Source organism: Equus przewalskii, chromosome 8, assembly GCF_037783145.1.
Source record: "Equus przewalskii isolate Varuska chromosome 8, EquPr2, whole genome shotgun sequence".
In the NCBI taxonomy this organism is placed as follows: domain Eukaryota; kingdom Metazoa; phylum Chordata; class Mammalia; order Perissodactyla; family Equidae; genus Equus; species Equus przewalskii.
The window spans coordinates 84,406,131-84,432,488 of NC_091838.1; the positions used below are offsets into that span (position 1 = coordinate 84,406,131).

The 26,358-nt window shown below is 62.5% G+C and overlaps 3 protein-coding genes across 41 annotated transcripts in view; 2 read left to right on the forward strand and 1 right to left on the reverse strand.

Annotated features, from left to right (window-relative positions):
* The window catches only part of MROH1 (maestro heat like repeat family member 1), a 99,788-nt gene extending 99,368 nt beyond the window's left edge, over nucleotides 1–420 (forward strand). For all 36 annotated transcript variants that reach the window (XR_011543303.1, XR_011543304.1, XR_011543305.1 and 33 more), the window contains one exon: nucleotides 107–420. Coding sequence is in view for 30 of the 36 variants with exons in the window: in XM_070631259.1 (XP_070487360.1) it covers nucleotides 107–192 (86 nt within the window). In the remaining 6 variants the exon portion in view is untranslated. The remainder of the gene's footprint in view (nucleotides 1–106) is intronic.
* Nucleotides 421–553: 133 nt separating this feature from the next.
* Nucleotides 554–26,315, reverse strand: BOP1 (BOP1 ribosomal biogenesis factor). 4 transcript variants are annotated; one of them, XM_070631262.1, is made up of 16 exons: nucleotides 26,109–26,315; nucleotides 24,303–24,497; nucleotides 14,456–14,536; nucleotides 3,252–3,406; nucleotides 3,066–3,183; nucleotides 2,885–2,986; nucleotides 2,603–2,815; nucleotides 2,365–2,526; nucleotides 2,196–2,276; nucleotides 2,055–2,124; nucleotides 1,839–1,971; nucleotides 1,577–1,757; nucleotides 1,209–1,497; nucleotides 1,036–1,120; nucleotides 857–964; nucleotides 554–774 (listed from the first exon to the last, which is right to left on the reverse strand). In XM_070631262.1, exons 1-16 carry the CDS (start codon nucleotides 26,205–26,207, stop codon nucleotides 621–623), a joined length of 2,226 nt encoding a protein of 741 aa, XP_070487363.1. In that variant the 5' UTR covers nucleotides 26,208–26,315; the 3' UTR covers nucleotides 554–620. The 4 variants fall into 4 exon arrangements, with proteins under 4 accessions (XP_070487363.1, XP_070487362.1, XP_070487365.1 ...); XM_070631261.1 differs by having other exon boundaries at nucleotides 24,294–24,497; nucleotides 26,109–26,276; XM_070631264.1 differs by having other exon boundaries at nucleotides 24,303–24,468; nucleotides 26,109–26,275.
* SCX (scleraxis bHLH transcription factor) lies at nucleotides 4,961–6,905 on the forward strand. The gene is made up of 2 exons (XM_070631266.1): nucleotides 4,961–5,678; nucleotides 6,564–6,905. Exons 1-2 carry the CDS (start codon nucleotides 5,115–5,117, stop codon nucleotides 6,600–6,602), a joined length of 603 nt encoding a protein of 200 aa, XP_070487367.1. The 5' UTR covers nucleotides 4,961–5,114; the 3' UTR covers nucleotides 6,603–6,905.
* Nucleotides 26,316–26,358: the final 43 nt, after the last annotated feature.

Consider the following 26,358-nt stretch of genomic DNA (forward strand, 5'->3'; position numbering starts at 1 on the left):
AGCCCTAGCCACAGCTCGTTAGGGGGTGATGGCGGGAACCCCAGGCTCAGAGTCAGTTCTCAAAGGGCCACAGAGGCGCCCCTGGCAGCAGCTCCCTGTCCCCCAGCACTCCAGCTCCTGCTCAAGGACCCAGCCCCCGCCGTGCGCATGAAGGCCGCCGAGACCCTGGGCCGCCTGGTGAAGTTCGCCTGAGGCTCCCCCAGCGGCGCTGCTGTCCCCACCAGCAATGCCAGCCCAGGCCGTGTCCGGGCCTGAACCTCCGAGACAGGCCTGAGGAGCCCCTGCTGGAGAGCAGACTGCGGAGCCGCCTGGCCCCTGTGGGGGTCAAACACCTGCCCCTCGAGGAGGCTGCTGGAGGCCAAGTGGGATGGGGGCCAGTCAGTGTCCTACTCAGTTGCCAATAAAGCCCTTTGCTCCTCAGCAGGTGATGTAGGGTGCGATGACGCAGCCTTTCCTTCTGGGACAGGTCAGTAGGGTGTCCCCTGCTGTCTGGGGAGATTCAGTGAGGGAGGGGAAGTGGTCAGGAACCCAGGATTCAAGGTCACAGCACCAGTCAGCTGGGACAAACACTCTATTGAGGGTCCGGGATGCACACGCAGCCCAGGGGGGAGCAGGGCAGCCTAGGTGAAGAGGCGGATGGTGCCGTCGGCGCCTGAGGAGAAGACCCATGGCTGCGTGGGGTGGAAGGCCACGTCCAGTACGCCCAGGTCTCGCGTCAGCACGTGCCCCCTCAGCACCTTCACGGGCACCAGCAGCGGGTTCTGCAGCAGGTCACTGTTGGCGAGGAAAGGGGCTCAGGTCACGGGCGGCACGGGCCCCCCCAGCATGGACAGGGTGGGCAGGGGTCAGCACTCACTTATACACCATCCCATGGCAAACGATGACACTGCCGTCGTCAGAGCCAGAGGCGAAGAGCGGGTACTGGGGGTGGAAAGCCACTGCCCGCAGGGCCTTCTTGTGGTGCCTGGGGAGGACCTGATTGAGAGCAGGCTCAGGAAGGGGGAGGAGCCCACCACACCCTCACCAGCACCTCACCTTAGCACCCTGTATGGCCGAGTGGAAAGGTCCAGGTCAAACCACACCAACTTGCTGTCATAGCTGCCACAGATGACGTTGTCACCTGGGGGCAGACGTGGTGGTGGGGACCCGAGAGCCATGCCTGGCAGGGTACACGCCCCACCTGCCGGGTGCACCCCCCATGCCCTCACCTGCGGGGTGCACCGCCAGGCTGGACACCCACTTGCAGTTTGGCATCAGCTTCTTGGTTAGCTCCTGGCGCAGCAGGTGGTAGAGGCGGACGCTGCGCTGGGAGGCCACGAGCAGGAAGGGCCGCACAGGGTGGAAGGCCACACGCTGCACCTGTCCGTGGCTCCGGCGGAAGGGGCTCTGGCTCCGCCGCCGGCTCAGCTGGTGGATCAGCACCTGGGTGTGGCCCGGGGCCGCCAGCACCACAGCCATGTAGTCCCCTCGCCCGTGCCAGGTCACCTGTGTCACTGGCTGCAGGAGAACGAGGGTGGCTGAGCCGGGCCCTCCCCTGCCTTGTGCCCCATTCCCCCAACCTCCACGGCCCCCACACCTTGCCGTGGCGGATGCGCAGCCGCAGGCCCTCCTGGCGCTCCTCCTCTGAGGCTTCCAGCCAGTGGGCGGGCTGCAGGGCGGGCTCCGCGGGTGGGGTGAAGCCGCTCAGCAGCTGGTCCGTGCTGCCCACCACCAGCCGGTCCCCCAGGGCCGGGTTCAGCAGCAGCACCGCGTCCTCTCTGCAGGCCAAAGCCAGATGCAGCCCTTCAGGCCTAGGGCCCTCCCCTGCTGCCACAGGGACCCCCGGGCCTCACACTTACACTGCCACAGCCACCAGGCAGATGGTAGGGTGGGGGTTCCAGGCCACGCTCCTCACCACACCCCCCACAGGCACAGTCCTCATGCAGCGGGCGGTGGCCACCTCCCAGAGCCGCACCGAGCCGTCGTCAGAGCCTGGACATAGCAGACAAGGGCCCTCAGCACCTGGCCCTCCTGCCCAGGCCCCCATGCTGGGGTTGCCCCCACCTCAGGCCCACCTGAAGCCAGCCACTGGCCCCCCGGGGAGACGCTAAGGCAGCGGACAAGGTCTCCATGACCCCTGTAAACCTGCAGAGAAGGGGCAGTGAGGACATGGACAAAGAGAAGGGTGTGCCCCCCCACCCACCCCACCTGCTTACCAGGGCCTGGCACGTGGGGAAAGGCTGCAGGTCCCGTGGCCGGGGCAGCTTGGGGATGAGGTCTTCAGGGTCCACATTCACCTGGAGCAGGAGAGCACGTGGTCACCCGGCTCCCATCCCGTCCCATGGTCCCCCGTCCCCTGCCCAGGTGCCCCGCTGCCCCACATACCCTCATCTTGCGCTGCCGCGGGCACAGATAGAGATCGAGGCAGCGTTCGAAGCGCTCCTGGATGAAGCGGCCGTAGGCAGGCACGGCCCGCAGGCTGGGGAACTTGCGTGGCAGGAAGTTGAGTTTCCTCTCAGCCGGCTCTTGCTGCTCCCATGCCAGGCGCTGTGGAGACAAGGATGAGCCAGGAGTGCAGGGCTGGGAGCTGGAGTACAGACCCCCACCCCAGCACCAGGCCCACCTCCTCCTCGCTGGGCAGGTACTCAGGAGGTGGGTTGTAGGACTCGGCGTGGCCAGGCAGGGCCAGCTTGGGAGCAGGCACGTGCATCTTGTGACGTCCCAGCACAGCGTTGGGGTCCTCCTGGGCCCACAGGTCATAGAAGGTAGGGGTGGGGTCCCGGGGCCGGCGAGGCTGGATCCAGCCCATCTTGATGGCATGCACCAGGCGGGAGACCTGCACACACAGGCCAGGTCAGGGTGGGAGCAGTGGGGGCCGCACCCTGGAGGACAGGGCTGCACCCACCTTCTCCTTCTCCACCAGGGACGGGATGAAGCTGCGCTTGTCGGCAGGTCGGTTGGTCACCGGGTGGATCATGAGGTCCCCACTGAAGAAGTCCACAGCTGGCTGGGGGAACAAGCACAGGCCTGTGGGCCAGGGCCCTGCAAGTGCCTGCAGACCCCAGGGGCCAGCTGCTGCCACCTACCTCATATGGATCAAAGCTCACGTCCCCAAACTGGCCCCTTTGCAGCCGCTGGACTAGGGCCACCTGCTCATCTGTCAGCCGCACATCACGTCCCGTCATCCGGTCCTGCACTGTGCGCCTAGGGGGGCCACCCATCAGAGCCATGTTCAAGCCCTGCCCAGCAGGCCTGGCCCCACGCCAGCTTACCAGTAGTCAGGGTCATCCATCTTGTCCAGGAACTGGTCCAGCTCGTCGCGTGTACGTATGGGCTTGTAGATGCGCTTGCCATCGAGGTCGTAGCCCACGTGGGGGAAGTCATCGTACCACTCCAGGGGCACATTGCCCACCGTGTTCCGGACATCCTGTGGCAGCAGGCCAGCGTGTCAGCACTGGACACCCACCATGCCCATCCCTCCCTTCGAGCCCCCAGGAGACAGATGGGGGGGGGCAAAAGCAAAGGGAGTGGCCTCAAGGCTGGCCAGGGGCAGCACCCAGGCACCCTGACACGTGCCTCTCCCTGGGGTGGGACGTGGCGCAGCGGCCGGCGCTGCCCCCCCACCCCCCTGAGCCCCAGAGGCGCCGGAGCTGTACCTTCACATTTTCCACTGAAGTGGTGCCAACCCCAGAGCCTCCCTCTGGATTCCTTGGCCAGGGCTCTGGGCAGCCACAGACAAGGGTGACCTCATCGCCCGCGGGCTCCCTCCCCTGGCGGGGGCCTTAGGCAAAAGTAGGTAGCCACAGACAGGGACTCAGGGAAGACCCCACCAACCCACTCAAAGGGGAGGCAGAAGCCACTGCATTCTGCCCTGCAACCTTTTGAGGACCCCCAGCTCCCCCGGTCCTGCCCCCCACCCCACCTCCAGCGGGCAGAACAGCTACATTCCCGGACACACATTCCTGGTCGAGGCCCCTGCCAGCCACCACCCTCCCTCCGCCCAGCATGGAGACTGCTGCCCAGGCGGCCGCTTCCTGCAACAGTAGCCACAGGGGGAGGGGCCCCGAAAAGACTGAGCACAGCTGGGAGCCTGAGGTCCCCTTTGCAGCAGAACAGGACCCCTGGGCCCTGTTCCTCTGCACCTGCCCCTCCCAAGACCTGCTGACTTCAGTCCTCCCAGCAGGCCCATGCCCAGGGGTACCCCCTGTGCCCTTGCCCACTGTTAGGAATGCCTTCCCTTCTGCTCAGCACTGGGGAGGGGGGTTGTCTCTCTCCCGTGCCCCCAGGTCTACACAGCCACCCCTGAACTGGACAGACCCTGGGGGGCCCAGTGGCCAGGGGGAGAAGGCCCACAGGAGCACTGGGCAGGGTAACGGGGTGGCTTCTCCAGAGCAGGGGAGCAGCATGAGCCAGGAAAGGGGAGAGGGATCCAAGCAGAGAGCACAACTTATGCCAGACCTGGAGGGTGCTGCTGATGCCAGAAGGGGGCAGGTGCAGGACAGACAGGCTGTGCCACCGGGCGACCCCACGGGCAAATCTGGAGGGGGCAGCCAAGGGGTTTGGGGCTGAAGTGCAGCCCCTGAGTGCTCCTCTGTGCCCCCCCCTTTGCCTGGCACAGAAGGCCCAAGTGTACAGGGGAGGGAGAGACAGACAGGGTGTGGCCACGCGCCTGGGCCAGGGCAGCTGGGTTAACTTGGTCATGCCAGGGCAGAAGGCCGGGTCATGGGTCCCACTTGACCCTCCTGCCCCTGCTGAGGGGCGGCGGGAGGGGGCTACACAGCCCCAGCACCACCCAAACTGGCTCCTGCTTCCCGGAGACAGCAAGATGCTCCAGGCCCCTTCAGCGTGGCGAAGGCAGAGGGACGCAGGGCCCCTGCTCCGAGCGCCTCCAGGGGCCGGGAGGCGGGGAGGAGGGCGGGCCGGCGCGGGGGAGGGGCCGCCGCCGCTATAAAGGCCCGGCCCGCGGCCCCGCTCCAGCCCGGGACGCACACGTGCGCGCGGCGCCGCAGCCGCCACCGCGGGCGCCCAGAGACCCGCGCTCCCCGGCCCGGCGCCCGCCCGCCCGCGAGGCCCGGTGGCGGCATGCGCTGCGCGCGGCGGAGCTGACGGCGCGCCCGCCGGCCACATCCCTCGCCATGCTGCGCTCGGCGCCGCCCGGCCGCTACCTGTACCCCGAGGTGAGCCCGCTGTCGGAGGACGAGGACCGCGGCAGCGAGAGCTCGGGCTCCGACGAGAAGCCCTGCCGCGTGCACGCCGCGCGCTGCGGCCTCCAGGGCGCCCGGAGGCGGGCCGGGGGCCGGCGGGCTGTGGGCGGCGGCTCAGGGCCTGGGGGGCGGCCCGGCCGCGAGCCCCGGCAGCGGCACACGGCAAACGCGCGCGAACGGGACCGCACCAACAGCGTGAACACGGCCTTCACGGCGCTGCGCACGCTCATCCCTACCGAGCCGGCCGACCGCAAGCTCTCCAAGATCGAGACGCTGCGCCTGGCCTCCAGCTACATCTCGCACCTGGGCAACGTGCTGCTGGTGGGCGAGGCCTGCGGCGACGGGCAACCGTGCCACTCGGGGCCTGCCTTCTTCCACGCGGCACGCGCGGGCAGCCCCCCGCCGCCGCCGCCCCCGCCGCCCCCTGCCCGCGACGGCGAGAACGCCCAGCCCAAACAGATCTGCACCTTCTGCCTCAGCAACCAGAGAAAGTTGGTGAGTGTCGGCTGCGGGGCACCCACGGGAAGGGAGGCGCCCCGCCTCCAAATCACCCCTGCAACCCACACCTGTCGTGGAGAGGGCGGTGCCGAGGCAGGCCGAGGCCCCCAGCAGCACCTGTAACCCGTGTGCCGCCCCGGCCAGGGAGGAAGGAGCACAGGGAGGGTGCAGCTGGAGCAGGCAGGGCTGGGCCTCCCCTGGGCCTTCTCCCCCGGAGTCCCCAGGACACAGGCTCCCACGGGCACCTGAGAGGGCCACCCAGGGCCAGGTGGGGCTCTAGGAGGAAGGCAGGGCAGATCTGGAAAAAGCTGGGGTGCAGGAGCAGGGTTGGCTCAAGCACCCACCCTGCCCCCATGGGAAGGAGACCCTCTGGGGTCCCTGTGTCCCACCACAGCCCCTGCCACAGGCCTAAGGCTTATCAGGCACCTGCCGTCCCTCCCCCAGCCCCTGCCCCTGGGGCTGCCCCCTCAGACACCAGCAAGGCCGTGGGGTTGGCAGGCAGGAGGCTGGCGGGAGACGTGGGGGCTGGGGGAGAGGGCCACGCTGCGGGAGACGCTGGCGGCTGTGATTTACAGCTCCTGCTGTGCTTGGTGGCACCGGAAAAGCAGGGAGAAAATACGGCGCGGCTTTTCCCAATCCCCACTTCCTCTCCAGACAGCACGCGCGAGCTCCTGGGGCCTGAACATCTGGGAAATTTAATGGTACAGTTTCGGCCGTGCAGCAGCGTACTCTCCTCCCAAAACTGCACGGGAAGCTGGGCGAGCGTGGAAGGCGGCTGCCTTCACCGCCCACACCTGGGACAGCACCCAGTGGGGACGTCCAGAGGCGCGGGCTGGCACTGGGTCTCTGCCCAGGCCCTGACACTGCCCCTCCCCTCTGCAGAGCAAGGACCGCGACAGAAAGACGGCGATTCGGAGTTAGAGGCGGATGCCGCTGGGCGATGCGCAGAGAGCCCCCCACGGACCTGACTCGGGCACAGGCCTCCTGTGAGGGCGCCCACCAGGCCAGCCCTGCCTCCGGCTAAGAGTGGGGCCGATGGACAGGCAGGCGGTGGCAGGACTCTGAGCTGACCCCAGCACTTGCCCAGACCCACTGGAACTTTCCGTGCTGGCTTCCTACCTGGGTTTTCTTCTGGTCACTACGTGCTGGCATCTTGTGTCTTTGATATGATAATATAAAGTCTGAAATTTTGTATAATTAAAAACAAAACAATTATCTTCCAAACATGGAAGCACACTGTTCCCTTGAACGGTTCAGGATCCATGCTGAGTCCAGCCTGAGTGGGCACTCCAGCCTCAGGCTCTCTCTTCTCACGTCCTGCGTTCCCTGTGCTGGAGGCACCCTAGGACTCAGGGCCATCCCTCCCAGGCCCGAGGCCAAGTGAGGTGCCTCCTGTCAGGGACAGTGGCCTGGGGGCTAAGGGAGGCTAGCCAGGGAGCAGAGGGCAAGAAAAGGTGAGAGCAAGTCCCCACCACATGGCGAGGGACTGAGTGGGACACAGCCAGCCCTAGGACAGGGGAGCAGCCTTGCCGGCACCCAGGTACCCCTACAAGGGCAAGGAGGGCAGAGCTCGCAGCACGCGGGGCCCCGGGGAATGGGCACTGCAGCCTTTGCTCACAGAGCCCCAAGAAGTGGAAATGGGGAGGAGGCTGAGCGAGGGGTTGCTTGGCAGAGGGGGTTCCCAGGCCTGGGCCGGGTGGCAGCTGCCTGTATGTACCCCTGAGTACCCACACCAGGCCCAGCCTGGCTCCCCCTGCACAAGCTGTGAGCAGAGAAAGGCCACAAGCCTCTGCCCCTAGCCCTGCACTTGGCCCCTTGCAGCGCTGCCCACACTGGGAGGACCCCTGGCCACCTACCACTGTGCTCCACCCGACCCCTCCAAAGGCCCCACCTGCCCGTGAAGAGGGCCATTCAGGCCCCCTCCCTGAGCTGTGTGCAGCTGGCTGACCATTAAAATCCTGCAGGTGACAATTATAGTTTAGTAGTGTGAGCCCCATGGGCACAGCAGAGAAGCAGGGCGGGGCGCCCTCCTGTGGGCCACCTCCCCCACCAACCCAGGCAGCCAGCAGCCTGACTTCCCGTCAGCACCCGCGGGGTGGGGAATGGCCGAGAGCGCCAGGTGCCGGCCCCGGGCCCTCCAGCCCTCAGCGCAGGCTCAGGGCCCCCAGTGACGCGCCCTCCTGCCCCAGGGAAGGCCAGGTGCTGAGGCCCACGTGGGCACCCCAACAGGGCAGGGCCAGAGCCGCCTCCCACCCCCCCCATGGATGGGCTCCAGGGACTACAAAGCAGGAAGCAGTGGTGTAATTTTGGAGGAAGTTCTCAAAGCCAGAGCCGTTAAGGATGGAGGGGACTGTGTCCAATCTGATAGAAACGTAACAGGATAAAAAGTCACAACGGCAGGTTCCATTCAGAGAGAAACCCAACCCCAAATTTCCTCTCCTTAATCCTGCAAGAGCCTACAGCTGGCCAAGCAGTGGGGGAGAGGGCAAGCTTGGTCACTGCAGGAGTCCCCCACCCCACCGCCTGCCCGGGGAGCCAGGACCCAGGCAGGGGACCTGGGGGTCCAGCTGTGGGCTGAGAGGGGCACCCCGATGCTGCGAGAACACAACCTGGGGGAGGTGGCCGGCAGGCAGGTGCCCCCAGGATCTCCATGCCTGCCTCTCCAGCCCCACTGGGCACCGTCCAGTTCTGTGGGGAGGGTCCATGGCCCACCTGCCTCTCACCCACTGGCCTCACAATTCTATGCCTGGCCCAGGTGGGAGGTGCACCCGAAGATGATGGGTGGCCAGGTGGGCACCCACCTCGCAGTCACAGGGTGACCTGGCCAGTGTGAGGAGCAGATGGGGGGAGCATGCACTTTGTAAGAAGGCCTGAGAGAAGAAAGTGCATTAGGAATGACACCCCTGAGAGCTGAAGGACAGATGGCAGCGAGATGGGGGACACGGGCATCGAGGACCCTTGCCTGGAGCCCAATGCAGGAGGATGGGTCGAGGATGCTGGGAAGGCAGTGGGAGAGGACAGGCCGCTGGGACGGTCCCCAGGGGCCTGGCCGGTCAGGGCACAGTGCATGCAGGCCAAGCCCTTCGCTGCTGGGCCTGTGACTCCAACAGCGGCTGCAGCTTGGCCGGCCTCAGGCCTGGGCAGCAGGCCCGGTCGCTCCCTGAGCTGCACCGGTAGCAGCAGCGGCCCCAGCCCGCCAGCCAGCAGGAGAGGAAGGGGAGGGGCGGAGGAGGAGCACGCCGTCACCCTCCACCACTCCAGAAATTCAAACCAGACCGGGGGTGGCGGGCCTGCCCGAGCCCCAAGGCCCCACGCGAGTCCACTCAGCTACTCACAGCCTCCAGGCCAGGATGGCAGGTGCTCCCCACCCACTGCAGCCCACCTCCTCCCCAGAATGCTAGCCTCACCCTCCACCAACCTGAGGGCCGAGGGACAAAGACCCAGGGCTCCCTGTGTGTGTGCCCCACAGAGGCAGTTGGAAAGGAGGGGCCGGCCAGCACCCTGGGCCAGCAGCCGCCACTGCGGGCCAAGCTGGGCTGGAAACACTCGGATCGGCCTCAGCTGTCAGCTCCCTGTCCCCGGCCCGGGGAATGAGCTGCTGGCGGCACCACATGATTCATCACCAGGCCGCCTGCGCCCGCAGGCCAGCCGGCCCCCACCCTGCTCAGCACCTGCGGGCTGCCAGGAAGCACATGTGACCCCTCAGGGGCCAGCGCCCGTGGACCCCTCTGGGTCAGGCACCGAGCTTGGTCCTGGGAGCCCAGGCTGAGGGCACAGACAGCCCCCAGGTCACACTCTCCTGGGGGGCCACTTTGCCCCAAGGATAAGCCTGTGGGATAAGGCCGGCAGGGGTCCCCCGCCCCCCAGACTGCACCGGACACAGGCAGCAACTGGCTGATGTGTCGGCTGGGATTTTTCCGCTCTCGATGAGCCCCCTCCCCTCCCCCTCCCCAAAGTGGCTGCAGCTGTCAGGACCGCAGATTGGAACTGCAGGTACGGCGCTGGCCCGCTGCCCACCTCCCTCCCGTGTCTGTCTGCGAGAGAGGAAGCCGGCCCACCTCTGGAATCCTTCACTCTCTCCTCATTCGCCTCTCCCACCTGTCCCCGGGGAGCACGGGGTCAGCCGCCCTCGCTCGGTCTCTCTCTTTTCCCGGCCCCTCTCCGATTACAATGCCGGCAGTGTTCGCTCAGCTCCCCTGCACGAAGCTCCCGCCTGTCTCGAAGCGCCACTCGGCCTTCCTGCACCTCGTCCCTCCTCACCCCTCCACGGTGTTTAATCTCTGTCGGAGTGCCTGGCGGGAGGGGGCTGGGCTGTGCACCCCCGCTCACCTGCTGCAGCTGAACCTACAGAAGGTTCCCGCAGGATGAGTCCTAGTTGACAGACCAAAGGGGAGAAAGCCAGGCCCTCCTCGGCCTCTTCCTGCACCAAAGGCCAAAGCTAGTCGAGAGGACCCCAGCAGGGGACGGGGCCAGAAGCAGAGCCCGCTGGCTGTAGCCGGCTGGGCTGGGGTGGGCCAGGCAGGGAACTCAGAACCACTTTGCCCAACCTCCTCTATCAGACTGCCCCTTCCGCTGGCTGACTCAGGTGGCAGGGCACGTCTGCAGAGGCCAGCCCAGATGCCCCCACCTCTGTCTGTCTGGGCCCACCGCTGAGCCAACAGACACGTTCAGGCACAGGGCCCCTCGGAGCCCAATGCTTGGCCTCCACCAGCACCTCTAAGGCTGTGGGGGAGCAAGTCCACGCCCCATGGGTTCCACAGGGTGGGGAGAGGGCTGCCACTGCTCGTGGGTCCTCAGATACCCGAGACCCCCACCCACCTGCCCCTCTCCTGGGGCTGAGGAGGATCCAATGGGCATTCCCATGTGGGGCACCCCAACTCTTGGCTTCCTGCAGGCAGGAGCTCCCAGAAATTCCTTTGGGAGTGCTGGAGGGAACATAGGTTCAGGGACCCTCACTGAGTGGGACAAAGGCCTGTTCTGAGCCCCACTATTCGAAGACAGAGCTGCTGTTTCAGGTTGGGCCTGATCCCGGAGCTCCACACCTACCCTCAGCCCCGCCCAAAGTCTCCTTCTGGAGGACTCACCCTCAGCCCCAAGCACTGCCCACACACAGCAGCCTCTGCCTGTGGCCCCGGGGACATGTGCCTGGTCCCCACTCTGCAGCCAGCACCCCCACCCACCCTTGCCCTCCACACGCCTGCCCTTGCAGCTCCTGGCTCCACTGGCCACACCTCCAAGCCCAGGTAAACCCCTCCTCCCAGGAGGCTGTCCCAGCGCCCTCCACCCACCCGCTGGGTTCCTGCTGCCAAGGAACCGGGCTCCAAGTGGGCACACAGCAGCCCCCAGGCTGCCACCACTCACATGACCCCGCTGGAGGGAGGACATGGCTCTGAAGAAGCCCCACCTTCACCTGCCAGCTGCCGCATAGCCCCCCAGGCCCCAAGAGACCCTGCTCTGTCCCAGCATGCTCACTATACCCCTCGAGAGGGGCAGCTGTTTCTGCCATTGCTCCTCCTCACCGGCCCCACCCTGCTGTCCCCAGGAGAATCCCCTCTCCCAACTAGGAAAATCGGACACAAAGGGTAGCTCTTGGAAGTGCCAGGCCTACACAGGGTGGGGGCACGCAGACGGGAGTGGGTGTGTCCCCCCATCCAAGCACTGTGTGCCTGGCCTAGGGTGCAGCCAGGCAGAGGCACCAAGGGGCACTCTGCGGTCACAGCCATCATACCCACCAGGCCCTGCAGCCACCTGCGAGGCCGAAAGTCAGCGGCGCACACAGTATCCCTCCCAGGTGAGGCCGGTGGGAGCAGACCAGTGGGAAGGGACCAGACCCAAGGGGCCGCATGAGCCCGGCCAGCAGCCCCGTTCAGAGGCTGGCCGTGGGGGTGGAAGGCCGCCAGGGAGCCTGGGGCGGTCTGCGAGGCCGAGACACGAGCAGGCTGAGCGCCGGGCGCTCTCCACAAACAGCTCGGAAACCTGAGCCCACAGGCTGCGGCTGCCAGCAGCGACGCAAGCGCTCTGAGCACGGGCGGCCAGGACAGGCGGGGGCGGGCGGCCCGGGAGGAGCTGGAGGCCGCCAGCGCTGGAGGCAGCTGCCGGTTCAGTAGCTGGGAGAAGCCATTAACGGCGTTTGGCGAGAGAGCAGAGGGGATCGCGGGCTGTGGATACAGACAGGCCCGGGCCCGTCCCTGCGGGATCCCGAGTTACAGCCGAGGCCCGGGCGCCGCAGAGCCGGCCAGGGCCGCAGCCCCACCCCCAGCCAGGTCTCAGGTCTCAGCGGAGGTCTCGCAGGGGACAGGAGGGTGTCAGGCCCACAGGGTCGAGAAGGGAGGCTCTTCCCAGCCTCTCTGGCCAGAGTTCACAGCTGCCCTGAACCCCTCACCCTGACCACACTTCCTAGACAGACAGGGCCGCTACAGGCCAGCCTCAGTTTCTCCCAGCTGCTTGAAACAAAGATATGGGGCCACCACTATGAAGGCTGCCGGCCCCGCCCCCGCCCCCACCCCACCTCCCTGGGGTCCTGGCGGATGGATGAGATCACGTCTGTGAGGTGAGGGGTAAGGTGGACACATGGGGGTGGGGCGGACATAGCTCGCGGGCTCCTCAGGGCTTCCCCTACTCCACTGTGGCCAGGACCAGGCCCAGCAGCACACCCAAGGGACTTTGGCCCTAGTGCAGCTTAGGATGTGAATTTGGAGGAAGGGACTGAGGAGGGCAAATGTGTGGAAACAGGAAGCTGTAGAGGTGAAACATCCCTCACTAGTCAGTGTTTGGGGGGTGTCCCCAAAGGCAGACCAAGCATAGACCAACAGTCAAAGGGCCCAGAAGCCACAGCGTGCCCCAGCCCAGGCCTCAGGTCTAGACTCCGAGCAGGGGGCAGGGCGGGGCCAGGGGAGGGGAGGCTGTGAAGTGCTTCCAGTCCACCACGCGGCCGCCCAGCTCGGTTCCCACTGAGGCTCTCTCTCCAGGGAGCACACCCCTCATCAGCAAACCCCTGCCAGCTGCTAGGAGCCGTCCAGAGCCTGAGTGGGGTCCTGGCACCACTGGCCACCTCCAAGGACACTGCTGGGAGAAGGGGTTTCCCCTCACAGGTGCCAACCAAGCACGGCACAGCCGCAGGGGGTGCAGGCCTCTGCACCCCTTAATACCCTCTCTATCACTCAGGCCCTGCACTCCTTACCCCGTCTGTCCAGGCATCCCATGGGACCCTCGCCACTCCAGCCTCCCAGGCCTGCTCTCTGGAGCCCACCCCGCTTTGCTGGGTTGCAGAGATGCAGCCGCAAGCTCAGGGTGCACAGGAACCCTCGGCACATGCGCTTCTCGGGGGAGAGGAAGCATCTGCGGGGCCTGGCCTGGCTCCTGAAAGCTGAGCTCTGCCGCCCCCTCGAGCCGCTGGCCGGCTGTGCTGGCAGAAGCGCCGGACGGGCGGGCATCGTGGCTCCCTCCTGTCACTCAGGCCGACATATGGGATAGTCATCGCCAGAGGAAGCAGCCCCCAGCCCCCGCAGCCCCCGCAGCGGCTCCGGGACAGGCCCGGCCAGGAGGAGCATCTCTCCGCGGGCAGGCCAAAGGCCCCTCCCCCGGCCTCCGCACTCCATTTACAATCATCATCGATTTCTCAAAATACCAAATATAAAAAAGTAGCCGACAGGATGTGGCTGCCGACAGCCAGAGCCCCTGGGAGAGGGGGAGACAGGCAGGGAGCCGCGTTGCGCTGGCCCCCCCTCGCCGAGTGCGCCCGCTGCTCCGGCCAGGAAACCAATTTATTTTGTTTTGTCTCTGTTCTCTAAACGCACAGAGACCGGATCGGGCGGACGGCCAAGGCTCCTGCAGCCGCTGCCAAGAGAGCGCGAGGGTGGGGGTAGAAGCCGAGCAGGGGAGGGGGCGCGTGCCTCCCCAGGCCCCAGGACAGCCCCTGACAGGCGGCAGGAAGAGCTCCTGAGGGGCGAGGACCACTGTCCCTGCAGGCCCCGCAGCACAGCATCGCCTCCTGCCCCCCAGGCCCATGGCCTCAGGAGGCGCACACGTGGGGTGCTTACACCAGGAGGCTTAGCACAGGGGCCGCAGCCCTGCCCAACGGCCAGGATACACCAGGGAGAGGACAAGCGGGCAAGCACCACAGCCACCTCCGGGCTCAGAGCTCCTCAGCTTCCACCCCATGCCCAACCACCATCAAAGCCTGCGGATACACACAGAGCACCCTCAGCCCAACAACAAGCTTTGCCCTTCGGACCCTCGAACTCGAGAGGGGCGAACGGATCTGCTGAGGCCCACAGGGCCTGTGCCTCAAGTACGCCGGGGAGGGGTCAGAGCACCCAGGGCCACCCATCTCCTGCAGGAGGCTGGCAGGTGGTGCTGCCCTCCGACCTGGTGGGGCAGCACCTGGGCCTGTCGCCCCTATGGCCCAGGGCACGTTGCCTCGTGTGGTGGAAGACCCCCCACCTCTCCATGCCCACCCAGAGCATGAGCACAGCCCCCACAGAGCACTCAGGGGACCCCAGCATCAGCCAGCTACCCCAGAGACATGCCCAGGGGTCCATGGCCCAGGGCTGAGACATGGGCATGGGGCCGCTGTGCCACGCCCAATGCCCCTTCCCTCCCAGGCGATGACACACACATTCCTGCAGTCATGTGTCCCCAACCCCAAAATCGCTCTTCCAGACTGTGAGTGGGGCCCTAGGCCAGGACGCCCACTCAGGCCTAGCTGTGGCGGGGGCAACACGGCCCACCCAGGGAAGGCCCCCCACCCCTACCCCTCGTGGCCCCAGCCCCACCTCCTCGTCAGAGCTGTCTTCTGCGTACTCATCGCCGCCCTGCACTCGCATCTCCTCTGTCCTTGGAGAAGAGGTCTCGGCCTGCGGAGAGAAGAAGAGAGTGGCTACTCAGGACACTGACACCCTTTGACCTCAGGCAGATCCCAGGCCCAGGGTCTTCCGACTTCTCCTCAGTGGTGGGGGGCTTAGGAAGAAGTAATTGTCCCTTCTGCTGACTCTGAGGCCAAGGTTCCTGCCACCCCAATCTCTGAGCAGCTCCAACCTGGCCCTGGGCCTCAAGATTAGACTGGGGACACCCAGGTGCAAGTGGGCTTCTTCGGGGGCCCCACCCAGGGCCCTCTGTCAAGGGCCGGACCCATTACAACATCCAAGCTCTGGGGGAGGGCCCCAGGGAGGGGCTGAGACCTGGTGCCAGACTGGAAAAGGAGCAGTCAGCACCAAAGCCCCCAGCGAGGGCCCAGCCGCCCCCGCACCCCTGAACGAAAAGACAGCTGCAGGGCTCCTGGCCCAACGTCCCCCACCCGGCCCACAGCCGGTCCAGGGTCAAGGGCCAAGGCGGGGGCGGCCACTCAGCGGGAGCAGGTGAGGGCCAGGGGGTCACTCACACCTGGGCCAGTCCATCTGGGGGAGCACGTGGCACTCGCTGTCAGCCACCATCATGGGCCACAGCCCACTCACTCTGAGGGCAAGACCCTCACCCCAGGGGGCCTTGCCGGCTCCAGCAGCAGCTGAGAGCCACATCCAGCCCAGCTGGCCAAGGACCCAGAGAGGTACCCCAAACCCTCGGAATGCCAGGGAGACACGGCCCCCAGGCCCCCACCCCGCCCACAGCCCCAGGCCGACCCCGTCCCACCAGGTCAGCGAGTGGGTGCCACGGAGCATTCACATCCCCACTTAGAAAACAGATTCTCTTCTTGAGGGTGTTGAATGTATCAGAACCAGGGTTGATGGGGAAAACAGCCTCACCTCTCACCCCTGGGGGCAGTAAAGTCCTGGGGAGCAGGAGACCCTGGGCGCAGGCGCCCCCGCCCAGAGCCCACTCCCCCTGCCCAGGCAGGAGCCAAGGCCTGCAAGGCTCTCTTCCTCTTGCCTGTTTTTCCCCTCAGTGTAAGGGGGGTGGGAGACTAAGTTTTTTTCCAGGCCAGGAACAAGGCAGGATTCGGTTTCCACGGCTCCCCCCACCCCCTGCTCCCCGTGCTGTGCACTGCAGGAGCCCTGCCCGCTGAAAGTGGGTCAGCACTGCCTGGCGAGCATGGGGCGCGGGCGGAGGGCGCGCCCCAAGCTCCTGCCTCTGCCCAGGGCCCAAAGCTCTCCTCCCATCCTCGCCCGCAGGAGCCTGCCCGCGGCAGCAATCAGCACGCACACCTGCCCTGAGGACGGAGCCAGACCTCAGGGCTGAGCAGTTTCTAAGTCTCCTCAACAGGCACCCCAATGCCAAGCCACAGCCAGGGGCCACTCCTTGTGGCAGGGTCCGCAGTGCTGGCCTCAGGCCGGGCTCCATCGCTGCCCACAGTGCCAGGTTGCCCGATGTTCTCCACCAGATGAACTCCTGCGAGTCCCACACCACTTGTGCCACAGGCCACAGTCATGGGGACCCAGTGGGAGACAGCAGACATCCCTTGTCCTCCAGTGTTCTGTGTGCCTCACACAGCCCCGTGCTGGGCGGCTGGCCCCGGGCACGAGTGTGCAGGCATAAGAGCCAGACGTAGGTGGGTCCCTGGCAAGGGGAGCAAGGGTGGCCGGCGGGGCCCTGAGCTCCCACAAAAACAGACATCTAACACTCCTCGGGGCACTGAGGAGCCGCATCCCTTCCAGACTTGACAGCAGGGCAGACAGCGGCCGCCAGGGGGCAGCAGCGATGTGGGGCGCAGCCCAGCTCCCCAAACCAGAGGTCAGCTCTGGGAAGGAGCAGACCTAGCAAACCCCACCCTTTCAAAGTTTGGAGATACTCTGTTATAGTCGGGCGTTGGGCATTTTTTTTAAAAAGCTTAAGAGTTAAGAAAGAAGATGACTAAACCGTCAAACACAAAAGGACACTAACGTGGGAACGCAGCTCCACGGTGCACCGCTGTCCTTGCCCTGTCTCTCACATGGCCCAGCACCAGCCACCAGCATCCGAGACCCCGGGTCCTCAGGTGCAGACACAGGTGGTGGGGTCTTCCCAGATCCACGCAGCCTGCAGCCCACTAGCACATAACCCAAGACAGGCTCAACCCCGCACGGCGCTGTCCCCTAGACATGCTGACATGGACTGCCACAGCAGACCCAAAGCGAAGCTGGGCTCTGGAGGCAAGTCCCTAGGCCAGGGGACCAAGGGTCTCAGGACGGACATCTCCTGGGGGGTATGCAGCCTCACATCACAACTGGCGACTCCACAGCCGGGTGGCCGATGAGGGGCAGGCTGTGGGGTGGAGGAGCCCAGAGAGACAGCAGGGGCAGCAAGGTGCACAAGGGCTCAGGCCAAGGCACAGCAGGACTGAAGGGATGTCAGGCCAATGGCAAGCCACCCCCGAGGTGCGGGGCATGAGGACACCAGCATGAGGGACCATGGGCCATCAGCAGAGGAGGGCAGCAGGAGGCCAGCAGGAGTGCGGTACCAGCATGTGGGCCGGACCAGAGGCACGGGGGGTGCGGTGGCCACTACGGAGAGAGAGGCTGCACCGCCAACAGGGCAGCAGCCCAGAACACCCTGGGGGCAGGCAAAGGAGAGGCAGGGGAGGGTATGTGCGGGAAGGGCTGCAAGGAAGCAGCACCAGGAGCCTGGGCCAGGCCTCACCCCGGACCCCAGGTGGCCTCTGGCCGTGGTCCTCAGGGGAACAGGCGCGCTTGCTTCTCCACCCAACCCCAGGACCAGAATATACCACGAGGACCAAAGGAGGGATCCCAAGGGGCTTCTGACAGCCTAAGATGGTATCCAAACAACGGTATCTCATTGTGATTGCAACAGACCCACTCCTGCCCAGCGTCAGGCCCAGCCCAAGCACACCAGCGGCCACCACCAACCAGCCACGCAGCAACACGGGCCTGCCACCTCCTCCTGGAGGTGGGACCATGACAGCCACTGCGGCGGCTCGGACTGGGTCAGGTGAGCTAGAACTTCACTCCCTGCACTGCCTTCTCTGTGGGATCCAGGTCAGGCCCGCCCACAAGAGGGTTCTGTCAGAGACTTGGAAGGCAGAGGGAAGCAGCAGCCATCACACCTAAAGGTCCCTGTGAGATGCAGCTGGGCTTCTGCGCGTGTCCTTGACATCTCAGAGAGGTGAAATCCAGACCAGTGCTGGTAACACACAGTCTCAGGGGTCCAATGGAGCAAAGACGCTTTGCACCAAGGAGCCTCCAAGAACCTAATACCAGGCTACAGACTCTTGACTGGACAAATGCTGCTAAGACTCCCTAAGGTGCCCAACAGAGAGAAGGGCTGGCATCAAAGAGCCCTGTGCATATGGCCCATCTAACAGGGAAGACATATATTGATACCTAGGAGACCCACACAGTTTTTAAAGAAAATACACCAGTGGGGTCTGAGAAGGCCCGAGATGATACAAGATGAAAATGCCCCCCATTTCTCAGGAAAAAAGAAGGTGACTCAGAGGAGGAGCACAGTCATTTTCAGGAGCAGGAGCCTGTCCTGCACAAAGAAATGGCCACGTGTGCCCAGCAACTTCAGGACCACCACAGGCCAGTGACTGCTACGTGCTACCTGCTTCCCCCAATTTAGAACAGAGCTATCTAACGTGTGACTGCGCACCACCACGGCACATGGCTTCACCTACACCTGTGCCTGGTTTGGACAAGACCCTGTGGCTGGGGCCGAAGCTGACATGGCAACATGGTGAGGTTCTAAGGAGCCTGGGGGCAGGTGGAATGTGACTGTGGCTGTTTCAAACCATGGCTACAAACCTTTGACTTTCCTCTCATCAAGAGGCAGAGTCTATGTGCCCCTAACTCGAATCTGGGGGTGTTCTGGATGCTTCCCCTCTCCAAGGGAAGCAGCCCAAACTGACAATACATGCTCTGGGTCTAGGTCATGAAGGACTTGCAGCTCTGCCTGGCACGCCGGACGCTTGCCCTCAGAGCCCTGAGTCCTCATAGAGGGGAACAGACAGGTAGACAAGGATGCCAAGCGAGCGCCAGCTATTCAGGTCACACCAGGCTGGACACATGAGAGAAGAGGCCCCTGCTGTTCTTGCTTGGGACGCTCACCTGAGCCCCAGAACATGTGATGCGATGTGAGAGATGGTCCTCCTAGGACAGAATGTGCCAGAACCCCACAGGGGCACAGGAGAAGCTGATGTGCTCTCTGCAGTGGAGCCTAATTCTCTGGGGGAACACAGCTGAGGGACGCTGTGGGATCCCCCCAGTCCCACTGACCATGATACCCCAGATGTGACACCACCACACCCTGCCTGAACTCTGACGCCCAGAAACGAGAGTGCCCTAAAATGGCTGTGTGATGCTGCGATGGGGAATGGAACAGGAGGGGCGCCCACAGGGGCAGCCACTCCAGCCACCGGTTCACGCCCACGGCTCCCTGGTGCACACCCAGGCACTAGTTGCCGGAAGGAGGCTCCATTAAGTAGCCAGTGAGAATCCTGGGCACGCCTCCTCCTAGTCCCCACATCACACTCCACCAGATGGCGCCAACACCCAGACCCCAGAGTACACAGGGACACCACGGCCTGGACTCCCGGACCCCCACAGCCCACTTCCTCCTCTCCTGGTGGCCCCCACCCACAATTCTCCAGAGCCATGATGAGCCCCAGGGGGCTCCTCCTACACAGGGGCTTGCAGTAAGCTCCACGCACAGACGGCACGGGCAGAACTCGTCTCAAATTATCTGGAAAATGCTCCTTACACATTGGGCATTACTACTGGGTCTTTCGTTACATTCTTGAACATGGCAAGCAGACTGAACTAATGAAAATGGAAACTTCTGCACAAAAGAGTAAGAATGCAAAATAGAAAAAAAATCCCATATGAATAAAAAGAACCAAACCAAACAGGCCAAGTAGGAAAAAACGGATCTAAACAAGCACAAAAGGAAAGAAACAGCTTCAAGCACACAAATCCACGTGACACGAGGAATGGAGAGAAGATGCGACGTCGGCGACATCATCTTTCCTGTGGGCTGGAAAGGCCTGCTACGAGGCCCGTTACGAGCACCAGAGAGCACCGCTGCGAGGATGCAAGGAGGGGAGACACTCCTGCTGCCAAGGGGCCCAGCGTGAATGGGGACACGGGCTCAGATGGGGCAGGGGGCATGTGGGGGTGGGAGGCCTAAGGAAATTCTCCTCTGATGTCAATTTTCTCCCCAAACTGAGAGCCACGCCACTGCCTGAGGGTGGAGACAGGAAGGGAGTGCGTGAACAGCAGGGAGCCAAGGTGAGGTGGGAGGCGGACGGGGTGGGGAGCAGGACTGTGGCCGAGGGCAACATGTGGAGGAGTGACACCTGGCATGCAGGGGGCATGTGGGGGACACACAGCACCGGGCTCCACTCAGCTTCCTTTGGTGATGCTGGTGCAGCCATTGGGCACAGGGTTCCCTGGCCAGACAGGCTTGCAGACATGCTGTCAGAAGGGTGAGGGGCATGGGCTGGAGCATGGGCCCAGGTGACTGGGGGACTGGCCAGTAGACAGGGACTCAGGTCAAAGAGGCAGTGAAGGTCAGGGACAAGGGACAGGGCTGTCAGTTCTGAGGGGACCTGGAGGGAGGGGACTGGAGACAGGAGCAGGTGCTGGGAGTGGAAGGAAGGGAAGCGAGCTGACCCGGGAAGAAGATGAGATGGGACAGCAGAGAAGTGAGAGCTCCCCACCCCAAGGCTACACCGAATCCAAAATGGGCAAGCAAATCCACAGCTGTAAGCAGGTCAAGGCCATGGGGCCTCGCTGTGGATACACTGGGCCCTTCAAGGGACCTGCTCCAAGGAGGAAGGTCAGAGAGACACCAGCGCACGGCCCCACCTTTCTAGGCCCTTGCTCCCACCACTTACTGGCCCCCCAAATACACCGTGCTCTTCCTCACCTGAGTGCCTTCCACCAACAGCTAGGTGAGGAAGCTGAGAAGAGTACCCTCCAGCTCCTGCCAGCACCCCGACCATACCTCACGAGACCCTGCAGTCAGCCTGTGGCGACGCCCGACTCCCAGAAACAGTGAGGTCCATCTCAGCCATGAGCGAAGGCCCCAGGCAAGCAGAGGGCGGGGCCGGAGCCACAGGATGAAGGCCAAGCTGGGCAGAGAGACCCAGGTTAAGAGGAGGCAAACGTGCAGGGTCCACATGGCATCCTGTAACCCACGCGGACAGAACAGAAACGAAACTCACAGAGCCGGAGCCCAACCCTCGAAACACGACAGGAATGAGCACTCTGCACGTCACACACTTACAGGTTCAGCTAAAACGGTTCTCAGAGAAACAGGAAAAGATGCCTCACTCCTAATGAAGGAAAAAAATCATAAAGCAACAAGAAGAGACTTTTCTCCCCATTTATCAGAGTGGGAAAAATAAAAAAGTTTAACCACACACTGTTGGCAGGGAGTGGGAAACAGGTGCCCCAGGGGTGGCTGCCAGGAGCGCGCAGTGGCACAACTCCGGGAAGGACACTCTGGAATTCCTTCCACAATTAAAAATGCACTGACCCTCTGACTCGGAAATTCTTCTTGGAATTTAATCCAAGAATTGCTTGCACGTGTGAGAACGAGCATAAAGGAGGCGACTGCAGCATCACTTGTAACAGTGGGCGACGGCAGCTGCCCACCCACTGGGGCTAGTCAGGCTGGCACCGCAGACACGGCGCACGAGGAGGGCTATGCACAACCCGCGGAGACAGAGGCACGGCAGAAGGCAGCGCGCAGGGGTGCTCGCCTTTGTCAGGAAACAATCAGACACTGCACAGACAGGAGCGTGGATGTGCAGACAACGCCCTGAAAGAGACCCAAGGACCAGAGACAGTGGTTGTCCTCAACCAGGAACAGGGCTGGGGAGGGCAGGACGTCCCTCAGGAGCTCCCAAGTGCTCTCCAGCACCCCTAGATGCTACATCATTCAATCACAAACACCCCTTACAAAGAAAGTGGTGGACATCTTTAAGTTGACACCAAAGGCCCAAGAGGAAGCGAAAGGTGAGAGGGAGGTGCATGCCACACAGCAGGACCAAGAGGGGCCTGGACTGAACAGGGCCGCTCCCACGAACGGGGCCATGTCACCAGGGCAACCAGAGCACCTGAGCAGGCAAGAAGGCAGGGCTTCTGCAGCTGGGCCCACAGCCATCTCTCCCTGTGGGAAAGGAAGGCAGAGGCCCAGTGACATCTCCATGGAACATGCCAATGGCCATCTGGCTGGGTCCTTATCTACGGAATGCTTTCAGCAGGATGTTCCCAGCCTGGGACAGCCTGTGGCACAGGCCGGAATCCACAGATTTACGGGGCACAGCTCCCTGAAAATGACCTATCAGCCTCACAACTACCAGAATAGCAAAACAAACCAACTGCCTCCTTCCTGTGTAGCTGACTCGGCTGCCTTTGTCACCTGATTAGTGCTTCTGGGCCAAGCACACCTGCCACAGGGGGAAAGGCCCGGGGGGGGGGGGGGGCCACACCCACAATTAGGACCTCTCTCTGCTGGCCACTGCCTCAGGACAGGTGTCGTTGACATCACACAAGCGTTCAGCCTGACACCGTGGCAGCATGCCCTTCAGACGCATGAAGCAGAGTGGTCAAGGAGGGGGGCAACTGCCCACCCATCTTGGTAGGAAGTGGTGGAAGCCTTCACACAGGTTATGGGGGACACATCTTGTCAAAGGAATGTGAAGGAAACAGCAACAGGAGCTGGCTAAGGGACAAGTGGGAGCACAGAGCAGAAGAGAAGTTAGCAGAAACCTGCATGGCGTGGTGGTCAGCAGCGGCCCTGATAAGAACCAGGCCCCAGAAAGGAGGCAGCTGGAGGGCAAGACAGTAGGGCTGTCTTCTCACCACAGATGTCACCTTCTCTTCAGGGAGTCCCCAGGCAAACATCAGTTTCACTTGCAAAGCAGCTCAGCTAAGACCACCAATTATTTGAAAGACTACACAGGCAGGGGCCGGCCCCACGGCCGAGGGGTTAAGTTCTAGCGCTCTGCTTTGGTGGCCCAGGGTTTCACATCCTGAGTGTGGACCTAGCACCGCTCATCAGGCCATGCTGAGATGGCATCCCACATAGCACAGCCAGAAGCACCACAACTAGAATATACAACTATGTACCACGGAGCTTTGGGGAGAAGAAGAAGAAGATTGGCAACAGATGTTAGCTCAGGGACAATCTTAAAAAAAAAAAAAAAAAAAAGAGAAGGGGAAACAGATCCAGAAAGATTATTAAACTATTATCTGTTATTACCTGTGGTCACCAACTGCATCAAGCAGTGAATAGGAACTTCCACCCTTTATTCAATAGTGTTGATGTAAGATTTGGTTTTTTGTGGAGGAGGGTATATCTTGTAATTTTAAAAAGTTAAAAAGGCAGGCGGAGGGGCTGGCCTGGTAGCACAGAGGTTAAGTTCACACGTTCCGCTTCTCAGCGGCCCAGGGTGTGCCGGTTCGGATCCCGCTTGCAGACGTGGCACCACTTGGCAAGAGCCATGCTGTGGTAGGCATCCCATGTATAAAGTAGAGGAAGATGGGCATGGATATTGGCTCAGGGCCAGTCTTCCTCAGCAAAAAGAGGAGGATTGGCAGTAGTTAGCTCAGGGCTAATCTTCCTTAAAAAAAAAAAAAATTGGGGGAAACAGTCGCCTGTAATCCTACAAAACGTGGTCAACGCAGTTAATGCATCACCTCCTCTCTGTGCACATCAGTGTTATAAGGAAAGCCTGAATAGTGGAAGGTTTAAGTCTGATTTTAAATCTTTTCTTCCCAGGAAACAGATCAAACAAGCATGCCTTTTTGGTTTCCATTACAGGAGGAGACTCCTATACGAGCCAAGGTCATAACTTCCAGAACACCATGGCCATCGGAAGTATAAACACCTGTGGTTATAAACTTGTTTCTGAAACGTCCTAAAAAACAAACGCCTTATTTCAGTTAAATTAAGATTCCTCTCGGGCGGGCCCGGTGGCGCAGCGGTTAAGTTCACGTGCTCTACTTCGACAGCCTGGGGTTCACGGGTTTGGACTCCAGTGCAGACCTACACACTGCTCATCAAACCATGCTGTGGCGGCATCCCATGTACAAAATAGAGGAAGACTAGCACAGATGTTAGCTCAGGGACACTCTTCTTCACCAAAAAAAAAAAAAAAGAAAGAAAGAAAGAAAAAGATTCCTGTCATTTTTCTCACTTAAGAGCAGGGTACACCCTTCCCCATCATCACAGCAACAGATATGATGCCAAAGCCTCCACCCATGGGGCCACTCGGGCTCCTGCACAGCTGGGGTGGAATGGAGCTCCTGCTCAGCTCACCCCCTCACATGTGTCCTTCGAGCCCCTCCCAGGCAGGCCCCCACAGGCAAATGCCCACCTCAAGCTTTGCCCTAGGAAACCCACCCTACAAGTGAACCTAGCAAAGCGGGCTGAGTCCCATGGAGAGGTGACATCAGAATCACTGAGGTAGAGGCCCAGGCGTGTGGACTTTTAGAGTTCCTGTGAACAGAGCACCTAACTGTGGTTGAAGACCAGTGCCCTAGACCTCCAAGAACTCCAGCTGCAAACAAGGTCTACCCAGCCCCAAATGTGCCCCCAGGCGCATCAGAGGAGAGAGGAGGGCCTTGGAGTCCCCAAGGAAACTTGGAGAAAGCAGTGTGGGGACACCCACCCAGAGACCCTGGGGGGCACCTTCATCTAGTGGGAGAGCCCACTGGGAGGCTCCTCACTCACCCACCGCACCTGCTGCCCAGTGGTCTTCTCCATCCCACTGTGGTTCTCATCACCGCTGGCTCCATTCTCTTCCTCGGCAGTGGTGTCTGCACTACTGTCACTGCCAGAATCTTCCAGGCCTGAGAACACACTCTCCTCGCTGTCAGAGAGGCCGGAATCTCTGCCATCACCAAGGCTGAGGGCAGGGGCGCAAAGAAGAGACAGCTGCAAGGAGCACAGTGTTAATGCTAGCCAGACCCCACAGCCCAACCACTGGCCTCGCCCACCAGGCACCAGGCACTGACCCATGCGTCTGTGTGGCCAGCCTCCAAGGCCACAGCCCTCAGGTCACAAGCTTCCACCTTCACCAGAACCATCCACCCAACCCAGGCCTTCCTCACCGTCCACCTCTGCTGACAACATGGTTGCCTGCCCTTGGAAGGGACATTTAATTCCTAGCATCTCACAAGGGAAGGACTTTGCAAGGACAATGTCCCCTTCTTAGAGCCCAGTTCCATTGCATTAGCAACACTGGCTCTCCAACCTCTGCACCCCACCCTGGCACTCAAGGTCCCAGAGCTATAAGGGCACCAAGGCAGGGACTGTGGCCAGCAGAGGACCAGAATCCCTGAGGGGTTTCTCCCATCTGACATAGAAGCCTCCATACCCTACCAGATTGGGACCGACAGTTGATCACTAAGTTGTAAATGTTGGCTCAGGAGTGATAAAAATGATGCAAGCTTTACTTAAAAACATGTATATACCTGTTCAGCCACTCCTGGGGTAGGACCAAGCAGAGCTCTGCCGTCCAGACACCATCTCATCCCTAACTCTACAGGACACAATGCACAGTGGGTGGGCCCTGTCATTGCCTTTTAAAAGTGGAGCAAGAACTTGTAGACCTTTAGAAAGCATTTGAGTGCAGAATCCTACATTTCACTGTTTCTCAAAAGTTTACAAGTCTCTCACCTAATTGGACAGCCAGAACTTACCAGTTATTCCACAGCACTCAACTTAGTTTTCATGGAAGCAACTCTGACAGACACTCACTCACGCTGCTTATCTCCAATATCTAGTCAGCTACACAGTGACAGTGGCAAGTGTTCCTGATGAGTATAGAGCCCACTGGTGGAAGTAGGCAAGCCTGGCGCCCAGAGCTGCCAGCTGGCAGTGGACCACTCGAGGACAGGTCACAAGGCAAAAGGGCAGCCTGAGAATACAGCTAGGTGGAGTCGGCTGAGAGGCTCGACTGTACATGCCTTCTACGACTGTCTACGACCCAGATTTGATGACACCCCCACAACCAAACCGGGGTTCAGCTGGACAGGAGTAGCGGCAATAGAGCCAAAACAATGTGTCCAATGCAGCAGGCACTCGGTTGTATTCACGCTTTCTTATTCCCATATCCTTTTTAATTTTGACAGAGGATCTAACATACTAGCAGTGTACAAACATATAAGTATTTAACAGCGGTGCAAGCTCAGATCTTAACAGTAGAATGTATAATTCAAAGGGTCTGAGAGGCTGCTGCACAGGACGCCAGCTCTCCTTCCCATGCCTCTCCTGCGCAGACTTTTCTTCCGACCCACAGAGCCGCCCCGCCCCCACTTCAGCCGCCCCTTGAGCAGGGGGTGCTCTCTGCCCAGGACTCCCCTCACAAGGCCACTTCCAGCAGAGGGCAGGCGACCCCTTCTTCCTCGCATTCCCAGACCCGCCGCACGCTGGGAGGGTTCGCCGTGGGCCGGAGGGCCGAGGAGCCTCCACGTGCGGCCCGCGCCCCGCCGCCCGCGCCCCGCCGCCCTGCTCCCGCTCCCGCTCCGCGCAGCCCGCTGTCACCTCCTCTGGCTCCGGCACGGGCTCCGGCTCGGGCGGCCGCTTCCCGGGCCGCGCCCCCGTCGCCGCCGTAGCACACCCTGCGCCCCGTGCGCCCGCCATGCTCCCCGGCCAGTCCCGACCCGCTTCGCCACTTCCGGCAGCGACCCGGCCGCTTGGGCCTGGGGGCGGGGCCCGTGGGGTCAGGGGGCGCGGCCTGCCTACCCCGCCCGGTCTGATTGGTGGGCCGGGGCGGAGCCAGCAGGCGCGGGGG